We start from the raw sequence: 15,156 nt of genomic DNA on the forward strand, positions 1-15,156 counted from the left end.
GGAGTGGGGTGGGGGATGAATTGGGAGATTGGGATTAACATGTATACACTGATGTGTATAAAATTGATGACTAATAAGGACCTGCTGTATAAAAAAAAGTGCCTTCTTGATAAAATGTTTAAAATTTTTTAAAAAATTAAAAATATAATTAGTAACATGAAACACTTTATAATTACTGAGGAGAGACTGCCTACAAAAGCCTTTAGATTCAGAAAAATCTTTGATTTAAGAGCATCTTGAAGTGAACACAGAGAACTTTTAATACAGAAACAAGATAAGGCAGAGATTATTTTAATGATGTAGTTTCATGATAGATTATCTTTCTGTAATACTAATCATAGAATTGCTTTAAAGCGCTGCAACAGTTATGGATCTCCCCAAATGCCTGGCAGGATGCCTTTATGCACTCATTTACTAAAGGTAGCTTTTGGACCTTAAAGCATCCTTCAGAAATATTAATTTCTAGTTATTTTAGATAACTCTCTTAGAAGATTCTGCTGTCTTTCACCAGTATTCTTATCAAGTAAAATAAAATGTAAAGTTAAGTTTATCTAAGAGACCAGGAACAGAACAGAATTAAATGAACTGGCACTAGAAGAGAGGAAAGGAAACAGGAAAGGACCCAGTTTCAGACAAGTGATTATGATTCAGGTCTTTGCCAACTCTCTCACTAACGTATTTGGTTGTGATTGGTATGTCTATTCTGGAAAACGATGCTTAGGAGTAACTCATTTTGTAGCTTGAGAAGAGAAATTTAGGTGCAGCGTCAAGTTTCTGAAGGTTGAAGTTTAAGTTTCCTAAGGTTGTTATATGGGGAAGGATTTGATTGATTCTGCAAAAGTCCAAGGACAAAACTAGAATTGAAACTAGAAGGTTCAGAGAGAGAGCATTTAATACAGCTGAAGAACAAACCTTCTTTCAGCTAGAGCTCTTGGAAGACAGAATGGCTGCAACGAAGTCATTTATTCCCCTGGAAGGCACAAAGCTATCTCAGTGATACGGTATAGAGGTTGGACTGGATGGTCTCTTAAAACATCCTATGATTCCACTGAAATAGGACCTTTGACAAACTATTGGTATTCAAGCTTCTAAACTTGTCCTATACAAATCATAGCCCTCAATACATGACAGTTGACAATTTGATAGTTCTCTGAAACAGAGAAAATGGTGGATCATCATAGTGAACTAAGACATGATTAAGAAATGTAATGGAAAAACACGAGTCCATTTCTACTAATCATCTCTCTTTATGCCCATGAATAAAGAGCTCATCTTAGTTCAAAGATGAATATTTGAGAGGATGAGTAAAGTGAAGTCATCAGAACCTGTACGGGTGGAAAATGACAAGCATTTCTAGCAGACAAGGATGAATGAAGAAGAAAAACTTCAATTTGCTAATAAGCAGATAAAGTAGTAGCACAAGTAACTACCTAAAGCAAAATCAGCAATGTAGAAGCTTAGTTGAACAATCTCTCCTCAGAAACTCCTTGGAACTTTCTTTTTAACTCTCTCAGGAATAACTCAAAAGTCAAATTTATTTGTCAAAACATCTTCAAGATGTTATTTTTTGCAACATCATAACTAAAGACTTGCAGTGCTAAACATATACCAGTCTCAGCAGCAGTGGGCAACACAGTAGAATCTTCTGTGAGAGATGAGTAAAGGGCCAAATGGAGTCTGGTTTCTGTGCTGCCTCAGTACCTAGCTGGTGATGACTCACCTGTGGGAGGGCTGAGTCTACTCCAGGTCTCCCTCCAGGAGATTACTCCATACTAGGGCATGCATGAAGTATCCCCTTTTTTCAAAGATTTTAAAGAAAAGTGTGCTGACTTAACATCTCTGTAGGTCAGAATCATTTGTGGGCTTCCTATACATACAGATTTCTGAGCTCCATTACCAAAGATCATACTTCAAAAGGTCTGAGAAGGGGCCTGAACACATGTATTTTTTTAAAGGATCTAGAGGTGATTCTGATGCCCTTACAGGATTGAGAAGGAGTGGTTAAGGAGGTAGGTGCGGGGGGGCGGGGGGAGGTAATCTCAGGACTTCCCTGGTGGCGCAGTGGTTAAGAATCTGCCTGCCAATGCAGGGGACATGGGTTCGAGCCCTGGTCCAGGATGATCCCACATGCCTCGGTCAGAGCAACTAAGCCCATGTGCCACAACTACTGAGCCTGTGCTCTAGAGCCCACGAGCCACAACTAATGAGCCTGCATGCCACAACTACTGAGCCCTCACGCTGCAAATACTGAAGCCTGTGTGCCTAGAGCCCATGCTCCACAACAAGAGAAGCCACCACAATGAGAAGCCGGCACACCGCAATGAAGAGTAGCCTCTCGCTCACCTCAACTAGAGAAAGCCTGTATGCAGCAACGAAGACCCAATGCAGCCAAAAATAAATAAATAAAAGGTAATCTCATGAAATCCCTGCCTAATTTTGTAAATTCATTCCTTTGTGACTATGTGCTTTCAGAGTTATTCAATGTTTTTTTAAACCAGCTGTCACAATAACAAAATCCATTTCAACATTTTTTTAAACAACGAAGATGCAATTCTTTTCAACAGTATATCATAAGAAAGTTACCACGACTTTATATTACCTAATATATAGTCCACATTCAAATTTCTCCAATTGTACCCAGAATGTATAGCTTTAAAAAAAAAACCATATATATATATATATATATATATACACACACACACACACACACACACACATATATGTATAAAACCAGGACTCTATCGAGGTGTATGCATTGCATTTTGTTGGCATGCCTCTTTACTCTTCTTTACTTTAGAAAGGTCCCACAACTGTTATTTCTTTTATGAAAATGAAATTATTTTAAAGCCCAGCTGTCTTATAGAATGTACACATTCTGGATTGGACTGACTTATACTTCATAAACAGATGTAAGCTAAACATTTTAGGCAGAAATACTACATAAATGATGTTGTGTATGTTTCATTGCATCATTTAGGAGACACGTGTCAGTCTGTCCCATTGCAGGTAATGCTAAATGTGATCACCTGACTAAAGGTGTGACTGTTAGACCTCTCCACTATAAAGATGTATTTTTCTCTTTGCAATTCATAAATAATTAAGACCATGTGATTATTCTGTTTATCTACAACCTTTTATTCAATGTTTTAACGTCCAGTGATGATCCTTGCCTGACTCAATTATCAGTGCAAATCATTATCATTCTTTCTACATTTTTAGGCACTAGTGCTTGCTGGAAAGAACAATTTTCTCCCCTTTCTTTTCCCTCTTTGTATTGGGATAGGTTTTTTTGTAAGTATCATTACAGACTTACACATTCTTTTTTCATTCAATGTGTTGTAATTAATTACTATCATTATTCTTTTTGATGTCAAATTGTCCCAAATTTTGCTTTTGGGAACTCTTCAAGTGGGCTCCTATGTGTTTTTGACACATCCTCATCCATTTTTGAGCCCTTCTTGCTTTCTGACATAAGATGTTCCTGGACCTCTCTGCCCCATATTCTACAATCAGGAATTTCTCTAAGGAGCACTGGCTCCTTTTAGTAGGAAACGGTATTTGGAAACTAAAATTTGGGCACTGGGTTTATTCGTTCTTACTGGGGCATCACTGCTTCTAAGCCCTTTTCATAAACTGAGATGGAAAATACATTTTTAAAAATCTGTGATGTCATAGGTATTTATTAATACCTCCAATTCAAATTCAATACCACAGTGTGCCTCTCAATTTCCCCCATTCCATATTAATATCTCCTAAAAACCTTGGTTCCCCAAAATCCAATATAATTACTTATTTGCTCTATCCTATAATACAACAAAATAACTGCAGAATTTCTAAACAAGTACCACTAACAACAACAAATCTAATAACTATAGTTAAAAGATCTTTTTGTAGGTTATGGATCTTAGAATATTTCCCTCTATGTTTGTATAGCCAAAATAATATGTTTAAAAACTACTTAAATTAATTTTGGCTGATTATGTTATGAATTTGTTAGGTTCATTTGTTTCTATTTGTATTCAATTTTAGGGTTTTTAAAATCATTTTTATTTAATTTGGTTATTTGAATATGTGAAACACTTGCATAGTTCAAATGTCAAAACTATATAAAAACACACCCTCAGAGGAATCTCACTTCCATCCTTATCCCCTCTACATTGCTCCTCACCCACTCCTTATGGAAAACTATTTCACTCGTATCTGGGTTAACTCTCCTGTGTTTCTCTTTTGCAAAAGTAAGCTTTATTTTTCTCTTATTTTCCCTTCTTTATTACTAAAAAGGGACCATAATTACTATATATACATTTTGCATATGGAAATCATTCCACATCAGCTCATAGAAATCTTCCTTATTCTTTTTAGTATTATAATTTACTCAATCAGTCGCCTATGAGCATTTACATTTTTTCCAATATTCTGCTATTAAAAATAACCCTACAATGAAAAACTTTGAGCACATGCTATTCCATATTTGTACAGGCAATTCATCAGAGTAAATCTCTAGAATTTGGACTGGTAGGTCAAAGGGTAAATGCAGATGTTAGATATTACAAAACTCTCATAAAGTTGTAGCATTTCACATTCCCATCAGCAATATATGCTTGCCTATTTCCTCACAGGTTTACCAGCTAAGGAGTATATTCTATGTTTTTGAACTTTTGCCAATCTGAAAAGTGAAAATTTTCACTGTGTATTTTAATTTGCATTTCTATTATTAATGAAGTTGAACATCTTTTCATATACTGTCACGTCATATATGTCATATCTCTTTTGGTGAACTGTCATGATTTTGCTTTTGACTTTTGCTTTTTAAAATCATGATTTAAATCTTTTTTAAATGGAAAAATTACTTCAATAATGCTACAATGATGCCTTCAAACTCTGTTTTAAAAAGTAAAGAATAAAACACTAAAAAATGGAAGAATGTATAAATTCACTGAAAAGAATACTAACATCACTTAAAACTATACTGTCTTATTCTATCCTGTGTTCCAAACAGTCCATTAAAAAGTGGTAGTTATTTCAAGTGAGAAGAATGTTAAGAAAAATGCATTCAAGTTACAATTTTATGATGCTAAGTAGCGTCAAAAGTTAATCCCACAAATAACCATGTCACTGAGGAAGGTCAAAGTTTGGGAAACAAATGATTGAGAGACATTTCGTTGTAATGGTTTCATTACACCCACCTCATTAGTACAGGTAATTCTCCGAGGATGAGGGGCTTCTTGTTGCAGTTGATACACTGGGAAGTTAGAAAATAAAACATGTCAGTTTCCCTTATGTAGAACATCTGAATATATTAGGAATCAAAACCTGCCTGCTTTTTTATGTTCAAAAGAAAACTGTGGTACGGTCCTATTTGTTATTAAATTAAATTTTGCTATGAAGCAAAGAAAGTAAACCAAACTAAATTTAGTGAAAGCCCAGGAGCAAACACAAATAAGAAAATCATAATCCACAGAAGTGTTATAACAAATCAGTATTGGATATTTGGCTCTGTTCTCCAAAATCTGGTCATTTATTTTCCCCAATTTTTGTGGATATATTACATAAAGCATGCCTGTGTTATAAACAAATACTAGTTGTATATTTTAAAAGTACATTATTAAGTGTCAAACTTGAAACTAAAATTAGGATTTATAGGCTAGATGTAACACATACACTGTTTTTCTCCCCTATTTATACTGTGAACATCTATCTTCAAAGATGATCTCCCCTAGAAACAAAATTTCTGAGGCAAAGTTACCACCACTTATTCAACTAGGGTAAATGCAGCAAAAGAGAGAATTCAGACACTTATATAGCTTGCCAGAGGACAATTTTTAGGGTATCTGAAAATGGATTGGTGAAAATTATACCAATACCATGTCCTTCTAAGACTCACTTCAGGCTTCTTGACTTAAAGAAAAAATGAATAGAACGTGTAGTTATCAGAGAAAAGTGTGTTTATGTAGGTCTAAGTTTATGTCTTGGAGAAAATCTGTTTTCTATTTCTACACATATAATCACATATAACTGAATTTAATACTGTATTTAAATACATAGACATTTGGTCAATATAACATCAAACTACCCAGCATCTGGGGTTGTCAGACAATGTATGGCTCACATTTCAACTGCCATTATATAGACTCCACCTCTGATCATATTCATTCATATATACTATAAGGACATATATAAACATATACAACTAGACTATGTATATATATATATATGTGTGTGTGTATACATACACTAAATATACTGAGAACATACACAGATACACATCACTGTTCTGTATTGCTATGTAAAGGCAACAGAGTATTGCAGTTGCAAATATGAACTCCTGAACCAGACCACCTGGGGTCTGAACACTGGGGCTCTGCCTCTAACAATGCATACTGAGCCTCAGCTTTCATCATTTAAAAATGGGGATAATAATAGTTTCTACTTCATAGATTACTGAAAGGATTAAATACTATATGTGAAACACTCAAAATAGTCCCTGGCACATGGTAAACACTCAATAAAGATTAGCTATTATTATATGTAGGTGACTGATACTAATACATAAAATTTTTTACAATAATATTTGGGTACCAGGATGCATCTACAGTTCATCACCAAAACATAACAACATCGTAATGCTATAATTTAAAAGGTGCTAAGAAGATACAGCTTTATTGTTTAAGAATCAAAAAATAAACAAAACACTTCTCATTTAATAATGTTTGAAATCTACTGAGAGAAATGTATTCCTTTGCCTTATCCTCCTGGTTGCAAAAATCCCTAAGAGACGTTAACATATTAAAATGTTTTAGATACCCATATTTTACTGTGAGAGTTAGTTTTTCAAAAATACTACTGTGAATATATTTTTATGGATTAAAGAGATGATACGAAGGGAATAATTTTGAGATGGGGAAGGGAAGAAAGCAAGCACTGAAACTAAATTTGTCTGGCCCTGATAGTGAGAGCACATGTGTACCACACAGAGATATTTGTAAATCTCCATCCTCCCAAGAGAACCAAATCATGATATGCAAAAAGGTCCATCCTTCAGGTCCATTCCTCCCTGTTGGTAACTATAACTCTAAGGTGTGAAAATTCAGTTCACATTTCTGTTTTGACCAGCAATTCTCAAAAGATCAATTGTTTCCCTTTGTCAAGCAAATGCTTTGGAAAGTAGGGTCATCTACAGAAACTGAATTACGAAAACTGAATGGTGGTCAAGAAGGACATTAAAAGTTACTACAGAAAGTAAAATGTTGATTTTGATTCAAAGCACAAATACTGTAGTATCTGGTTATCATCAAAAATGCATTTACCTATTCAGCAAGCAAATATTAAGATAAACCAGTATGAAAAAAAGAGTGAAATATCATCACTGAGAATTTCACCCTTTGTTTTAATCAGACTTTCAAAGAGTATAGTTCTATTTCATGGAGAGGAGTAATTTTTAGACAAATGCCTCCTTATGGCTACCCAATGGTTAGTCTATCTTTAAGACTCATTTTTAATAAAAATATATATGAAGGGAGGGCCTTTGGATATTGTATAACTGAATATAACATATGAATTCAGGGAATACCCATCAAAAGGATCATTAAAAAATCATACATTGTAATAAAGAGTAATTAATTCAGGCCCTTCTCAATTTAGAGTTTTTTGGTCATTTAAACCAGAACTCAGCTGAAAATTTAAATTGCACAATCATTAAATGATTCACCAAAAATTAAGAGCTAACTTCAAGACGAGAAGACATATGATTAAAGTACTCAACATTTTTCAATCACCTTAGAAGTGTCAATGTTTATGTACTTATTAATGAAATTCTCAGTATCTAGAGACAATACATTGTTAATCAAGTTCAGAGATCACAAGTTGGTATCTTGAGGTCAAAACAGGCTCACATGTGTTGTTTGGTTTGCTGTTTTCCAAATTTAAACTTGTTTTTAACATTTAAAAATTAAGAGATTTAACAACAACAACAAAAGCAAAAGAGAATTCCAGCTTCTCTTGAAAACTTAGAAGATGTGACAACACTGGACTCAGAGTGTTAGATACCCACAGTAAAGGGGAGCTAATTATGAGCTACTCCCTACAAAAAGGGCATCCTCTCTCTGCTTTCTCACAGTCCCCACCTGCCTCACTTGCCTCATTTATTACATGTTTGGCCCCTGGCTTAATTCAAGCAATACATATTAAAAGCAACAAAATTGTACTTGTCTTAAAAGAGTTCTCAACTTAGAATCTTGCTAATTCTATTTAATTATTGGTTTGAACTTGTAAGGTTTTAGAATTATGTTTTCACAAGCTCAACTAAACCAAAATCAGAAAGCACAAGAGAGGCATGGGTAAAATACGTTTCTTATAGAATCACAGTGAAAATAAGTTTCTCATAGAATCACACTGTGAAAAGCTGTTCAGACCCCAACAAGCTAAAGACAGAAAAAAAAAATCCTTAACACGCTGCAACTTTTGACATGAAAATGTAACTGTCCCCTTTAGTTTTTACAGATGTAGTACAGAATAGAAGTGAACAATCAGAACATTCTGAATAGCTTTCATTCTGCTTGTATCTCCTTATGTGGACTGACATACCTGATTTTTTTTAAAATCTCAGTCCATTTAGATTTTATCACCATTTTGAGGAGTATTTTAATTACAAAAATTTAAGTCACAATACAGAGAAGATGACGAATGCATTATGGTTTGTCAGTCCCAAAGACAATCAAACAGAATTTGTTAACTATCAACTCTGATCAAGGCATATGTAGGAAATAAACAAAATGTCATGGCTCAATTATTGAGGGTACTGAGCAGGGCCTACTACTCCAGTAACTTAAAATTTCAGTCACTATTGATGAAATACGGGTGTCACAGGCTTGTCAGTTTAAAAATTTTTTCTTATTAAAATGCACAGACTCTGGGACAGATGAACTTCATTAATAAAGATGAATTTTATTAATAAATACCTTACTGGAGATTATTTACAGCTAGCTAGACATAAAACTATAAAACTGAGTGGTAAAGGCAAAACAAACAAACAAAAAGAAAAAAGAATTCAACCTACATCCCAATATTTTCTAGGATCAGAATTTTGACAAACACATTTAACAATCCAAATGATCATCACAACAATTACTTCAATGTGACAATGTAACTTTTACATGTTTTCTCATTAGTTAAAATTTGCACATATACAAATTCTTAGAAGACAACATCATGATTTCATAAGGAAATTTCACATGACCAGTTTTAAATATGGACCTTTCTGCTTGGTTTTAGCACAGTTTAATCATAAAACTTCCTTGAACTGGAAGTTTTTGCATTTGATGGTCAGAAAATAAAGTCTATTCTAATAATTTCCTCCCTGTTTCTACTGTTAAAATGATGGGGGGTGGCAGTGTTCTTCAGGCACTGAAGTCACTAAAAGAAACTATAAAACTCAGTATTATCACCAAAAAAAAAAAGAAATATGCCATTTTTAAGACAAATGGTAGCTACTATAAGACACAGGAAGATACAGAAAATACAAATTGCATATACCACATTTAGTAATCAATATTCTTCAGGGGGAAAAATCACCACCGTGATTCAATAACAGTCTGAGGTTTTATAAATGCTCTTACATTAAAATGTGCAAGCCACAAATCAGAGCAAAGAGAATAAAGATAAACTGAAAACCAGAAAATGCAGAGAAGAATTTTAAACAGGCTTCCCGCCAATGAGATTATGAGACAAAATCTTTGAGAGGTAAAGAACATCAGTCATTTTTATACATTCTTTGAACTATACTCCCCAGAATCAAAACAGAAGCAGCAGGGGTGGGGGAAAACACATCTATGGCAATATTTTTAGAGACTGTTCATATTTTGCTTACTATAATTAGCCCCCAGTGGCAACCTATTACAATAAACTATCTGTTGCTCTGGGAACATAAAACCAAGTAAGAATCTGAATTGCTGCTCTTTCAGTCAGCAAATTGCAGCAACTTACAAATACCAAAATTCAGAATAACTCAACATTTACAAAGATGCTAATAATCTGTATTTAAAGTACAGGTTTTTTAGGTTGCTTATTTGACTCTATATAGACAACAAACAAAAGTTTACAGTACTGGTTTCTGCAACAGTGCATTCATGGATTTTTAAAAAACAACTCTGATTATATTAACCCTATTTCCATTTTTTAAAATTCTGAAATAGCTTTTACTTGATGCAATAATATTCTCTAGGCAACAAGGAAGGGGAAATAAAGGACTAAGAACCTAGACTCTTCAGAAAAAATTTGTATTCTAATGCCAAGTTTAAAGAACAATATAGATTCAATGTCTCTCTTTTATATTTCGGAAGGCAATTCCTAAAAAAGAAGACCACTTTTTACTCATCTTTTCTAGCAAGATAGCCTCCTGACTTATTATTTATTTATTCCTTTTTTAATATAAAAAACAGGATCTAAGAATATTAGATTCCTTGAATTCTTAGTTAGCTTCTCCTTTCATTAGTTTTATCAGCCACTGTCAACAAGTGGTCTCAAATTCCATAATACGGAATTCCATGTGAGTTCAGAGGGATGAGATGCATTTCTGACATGCAAACCATGACAGACTTTGTGGAAATGCTCCTATTTCCCCAGTTTCTTTTTCTGTGCTAGTCACAAATTCTGTTGTGAATTAATTTTTCAATAATGGACACAAAATGGAATGACTCTTCATATCTAATGTTCCTAATATTTTTATATTACTTATAAAGCACTATAACCCACCCAATTTATTTGTATACTTACAGTAAGATTTCCAAACAGGAGGTCTATATTCATCTGTATCTGAAAGAATAAACATCAAATTAACATTACTGAATACTTACATTTTAAATGAGATATTTTAATCATTAATTCATTTAATACATATTTGTTGAGGTCTATTTGTCCTAGGCATCGTGCTAGGCACTAAAGGGCATTCAAAGGTTTTTTAGTCTTGGTCCTCCCTTCCTTGGAGTACAATTTCACAAAGATGTTTGAAGAAAGTTACTGTATTTATTCAACTGCTTATCACATAAAAACGTCACGCTTAATTTTTACTGCTTTTACAGTCACTGAGGTAATATCAATAATGTCTTTGGGCTTAATTCTATGATCATTCCACTGAAAGATCCCTGAAATCATTGGAACTTTTCTATATTTCCCTCCATCACATTTGGGGGAGTCCAGTGAAACGGGTTTGACTAACATCAAGAGAGAAGAACAGCAAGGTACAGACCTTAGTCCTCATACATCCTGGACAATCAAAACCAGGAAATGAGCAACACTTCAATGTAGGACAGTGTATCTAGGGAGCCACAAAGAACATGAGGTGAACATGTGCTCTCCAGGTCCACTTCCCCTCACTCTGCTTGAATGTGAATTAGGAGACAGTGTGAAGAGGCAGTGGAGAGAGATGGAAATACAAGCTCACGAGGGAGATGGGTGAATCGGAGAAAGGAGAGGGGACAGCGTGGACTGGCTTCTCATCTGTGAAGCACAGCTGAGGAATAATCTTGCCAGCACAAAGCCCTGCCTGCAAGGCCATGTAGCCAAACCAGCAGACACAGCATTTTGGTGTGGAGAGGTGTGGCCAGACACATCACCTGGCTCTGCTGGCATCCAACAGAAACCCACTGAGGAATCCGATCCTACAAATCATGGTCTCCAAGGAGGCAAGAAAACTCCTGGGAAGTTTATTGAGAAGGGTGAGTTCTTGTACAGGTAGCTCACATTAAAATGGTCACAGACTCGAAACATTCAGCCCCCAACTCCCAACCTTTAAAATGCAATCTCACACTTCATTTATGATGTGTTATCATAAACCACACAAATACTTTGAGTCAGAGGGCTACAGTAAGACTACTGATGATAGGCAAAAGAACATAAAAGGGAAATTCTAAGTCATGTAGAAATTGCTTGGCACCCAGGAGAAGTTTTCATATATGTTTTCTCAAAGAATGAATAAAAGATTACATGAATAAATGAATGAAGTAATGCAGCAAATACAGCTGACTCTCATTATCCACAGTAGTTATATTCTACAACGTCACCATAAACACTGAATTAACCAATACTGAACCACTGCACCTGGGGAAACACAAGTTAGGTTCCTGTGAGCCTCTGGTCACAACATTTTCATCAACCAATCAATACATAACTTTGTTTTCTGTGTATTTTTGTTTAAACACACCTTATTTAGTATATACGGTTGATTCATAAACACTGAACTCACAGCCAACTGTACTGTAACTCATGCCTCAATGAAACTTACCTGACACATGTATTTTCTCTGTAAGATAACATCACTGTCTCTTGTACTTAGAAGCACCAGACAGGATTTTGACACTATGCTTAGGGGTCATTTTAAAAAGTAAAATCACCAATAAAAAGCCACAAAAATGCAAGAAGTGTGGCACTAAATAGGCTATGAAAAGAACACTTGTTAACAGTATAAGAGCTAAAACAAAGAAGACAGAGTTGCCTTGCTCAACCTCAGCGGGGAATATTCAGCTCATGCAACTCAATTAGCCACTCTATAAATGTTGGCAAATGACTATGTAAGTGTCACAGGTATTTATTTTAAAAGGGTTACAAATAAATGCTAGCAAGTAAGCAAATCTGCAAACACAAACAGAATCAAGAATAATGAGGACTGTCTGTATATGAATGAGCAATTATTTAGGAAAACTACCAACTCAGGTAAACTCACATAGGAATGATATAACATTAGGATGAAATATGACCTCAGGACAGTGACATATAGATATATACATATTTACTTTGCCAGGGGGTGGGGGTGGGGTGTGTGTATGTTTGGAGGGTTAATTATACTGACATTTATCTTAATAAGTAAATTGAATTAATTGAATTATATATTTTTAATACGAGGAAAAATTTGCCTCTAAGCATTCAAGTCATTTAATGATTTCATTGATGCCATATGGATGCTGTTATATTGCCATTCAATCCTAGGACAGTTCCAGGTTTAACAGGAGAGTGGACGTTCACTCTCCTGGCACTCACCCATATTCATGTGTGTGTCTCAGCCTCCTTGCCAGCGTTCAGACAACCTCCCGACCCACCACGCGGAAGATGGCACGGCACATGCGGCCAGGAAGAGGAAGGGCACTCAACAAGGCTGAGACCCAGTGTAGTAAAGAATTTAACCTTGTGCCCCAGAAGAGGTCTGACTTTTGCCTTCAGCTCCTAGGAGGTAATTTTATTTGTCTGGAAGCCTTGGGCTAGCCAGAGAGTACCAATATGACTTAGGGTGGGGTTTTGGGTCACACAGTGTCAGTCAAGCTGGAGAATGAGATCAACCATGTGGGCCATCAATCATAAAGCCCTCATTAAAAACTCTGAACTCAGGATTGGGAGAGCTTCCTTGGCTGGAAATACTCCATGTGTATCATCACGCATCAATGCTAGAAGAGTATGCATCCTGACTCCACAGAGGATAAGAGAAGCTCTGCATTTTGTACTTCTCTGCCGGACGCTGTTTTATGTGCTTTTCCCTTTGGCTGATTTTAATCTGTATCCTTTCCCTGTAATAAATCATGACTCTCAGTATAACAGTGTTTAGTGAGTTCTGTGAGTCCTTCTAGAGAATCATCGAACCCAAGCGTGATTTGAGGGAACCCCTTCCAACTTGCAGTTGGTGTCAGAAGTGAAAGAAGTGTTTAGGACTGTGCCCTCTCACTTTGCAGTTGGCCCTAACTCCTTGCAAACTCTGTGCAAAGCCTGTACCTATGAGCAGGAGGCCCTGGAGATTGCTTTCACTTTGGAGATGGTAAGAGAGTAAGAGGCTAATAATCAAAGTTCTTTCTCTGGGGGATTGTTCATCTAGTCCTAGATAGGACTTTCTTAGGGGAACATCAACCTTTACTTGCTGTGTGACTTTAGGAAACTTACTACTTCTCTTTTCTTTATCTATAAAATAGAGTAACGATATCATCTAAAATGGGAATAGTAACAACACAGGTTTGTTGTGAGGATTATATTAGGTATCATACATTAAGCACCTTGCACTCAGTAGACCTTTAGTAAATGAGTACCCTCTCCTGCCTTCACCAAAAGCGAATTTAAAAACACAATGAGGGACTTCCCTGGTGGCACAGTGGTTAAAAAATCTGCCTGCCAATGCAGGGGACACGGGTTCGAGCCCTAGTCTGGGAAGATCCCACATGCCGCGGAACAACTAAGCCTGTGCGCCACAACTACTGAGCCCGCGTCACAACTACTGAAGCCCACGCGCCTAGAGCCCGTGCTCCACAACAAGAGAAGCCACCACAATGAGAAGCCTGTGCACCGCAATGAAGAGTAGCTCCCGCTCACCACAACTAGAGAAAGCCCACACGCAGCAACGAAGACCCAACACAGAAATAAATAAATAAATAAATAAATAAATAAATAAATAAATAAATAAATAAATAAATAAATAAATAAATAAATAAATAAATAAATAAATAAATAAATAAATAAATAAATAAATAAATAAATAAATAAATAAATAAATAAATAAATAAATAAATAAATAAATAAATAAATAAATAAATAAATAAATAAATAAATAAATAAATAAATGACATTATTTGAGATGCTACAGATCACAATTCTGTGGCCAAATAAAATGAGTATCTGGCAAATAACCAAGAAATATTGGGATTTAAGTTTGTGTTTCCCTTAATATTAAAACAATTCTAATTATTAGTGACATTTAACAACACAGTCTGGGTTTTAAAAGTCTTTTCCTAGCAATCTATTTTTTTCTGGTGGAAGTGTAAACTGGTGCAACCTCTCTAGAGAACAACTGGCAATACATACCATAAGCCTTAAATGTGTGTAACAGGAATCTGTTAAGGCAGAGATTAAATGATATGCTCTTTGAAAGGGAACGTTTAAAAATTATGACAGTCTCTCTTATGTTTAGGGGTGGAGACCCTAGGTCACCTTGGTATGGGCCATTTTGTTGAACAAGTTAGGCAAAGGGTAGGCACCACCGTCCTCAGGACTCAGGGGAAAGGGGCTCACTGGGAGGGGGAAGTTGCATGGCTTAGAAAAACATACCTTACACTCTTTTTTTTTTTTTTTTTTTTTTTGCGGTACGGGGGCCTCTCACTGCTGTGGCCTCCCCCGTTGCGGAGCACAGGC

At 35.5% G+C, this 15,156-nt stretch overlaps 1 protein-coding gene across 2 annotated transcripts in view; it reads right to left on the reverse strand.

The window, feature by feature from the left end:
* The window catches only part of CHN1 (chimerin 1), a 192,661-nt gene that overhangs the window by 136,335 nt on the left and 41,170 nt on the right, over nt 1-15,156 (reverse strand). For both annotated transcript variants that reach the window (XM_024122322.2, XM_055088681.1), the window contains exons 3-4: nt 10,771-10,809; nt 5,187-5,242 (exon numbers count right to left, since the gene is read on the reverse strand). In XM_024122322.2, the coding sequence (XP_023978090.1) occupies nt 5,187-5,242; nt 10,771-10,809 (95 nt within the window). The remainder of the gene's footprint in view (nt 1-5,186; nt 5,243-10,770; nt 10,810-15,156) is intronic.

The sequence above is a fragment of the Physeter macrocephalus genome, chromosome 2 (assembly GCF_002837175.3).
Source record: "Physeter macrocephalus isolate SW-GA chromosome 2, ASM283717v5, whole genome shotgun sequence".
NCBI lineage: Eukaryota > Metazoa > Chordata > Mammalia > Artiodactyla > Physeteridae > Physeter > Physeter macrocephalus.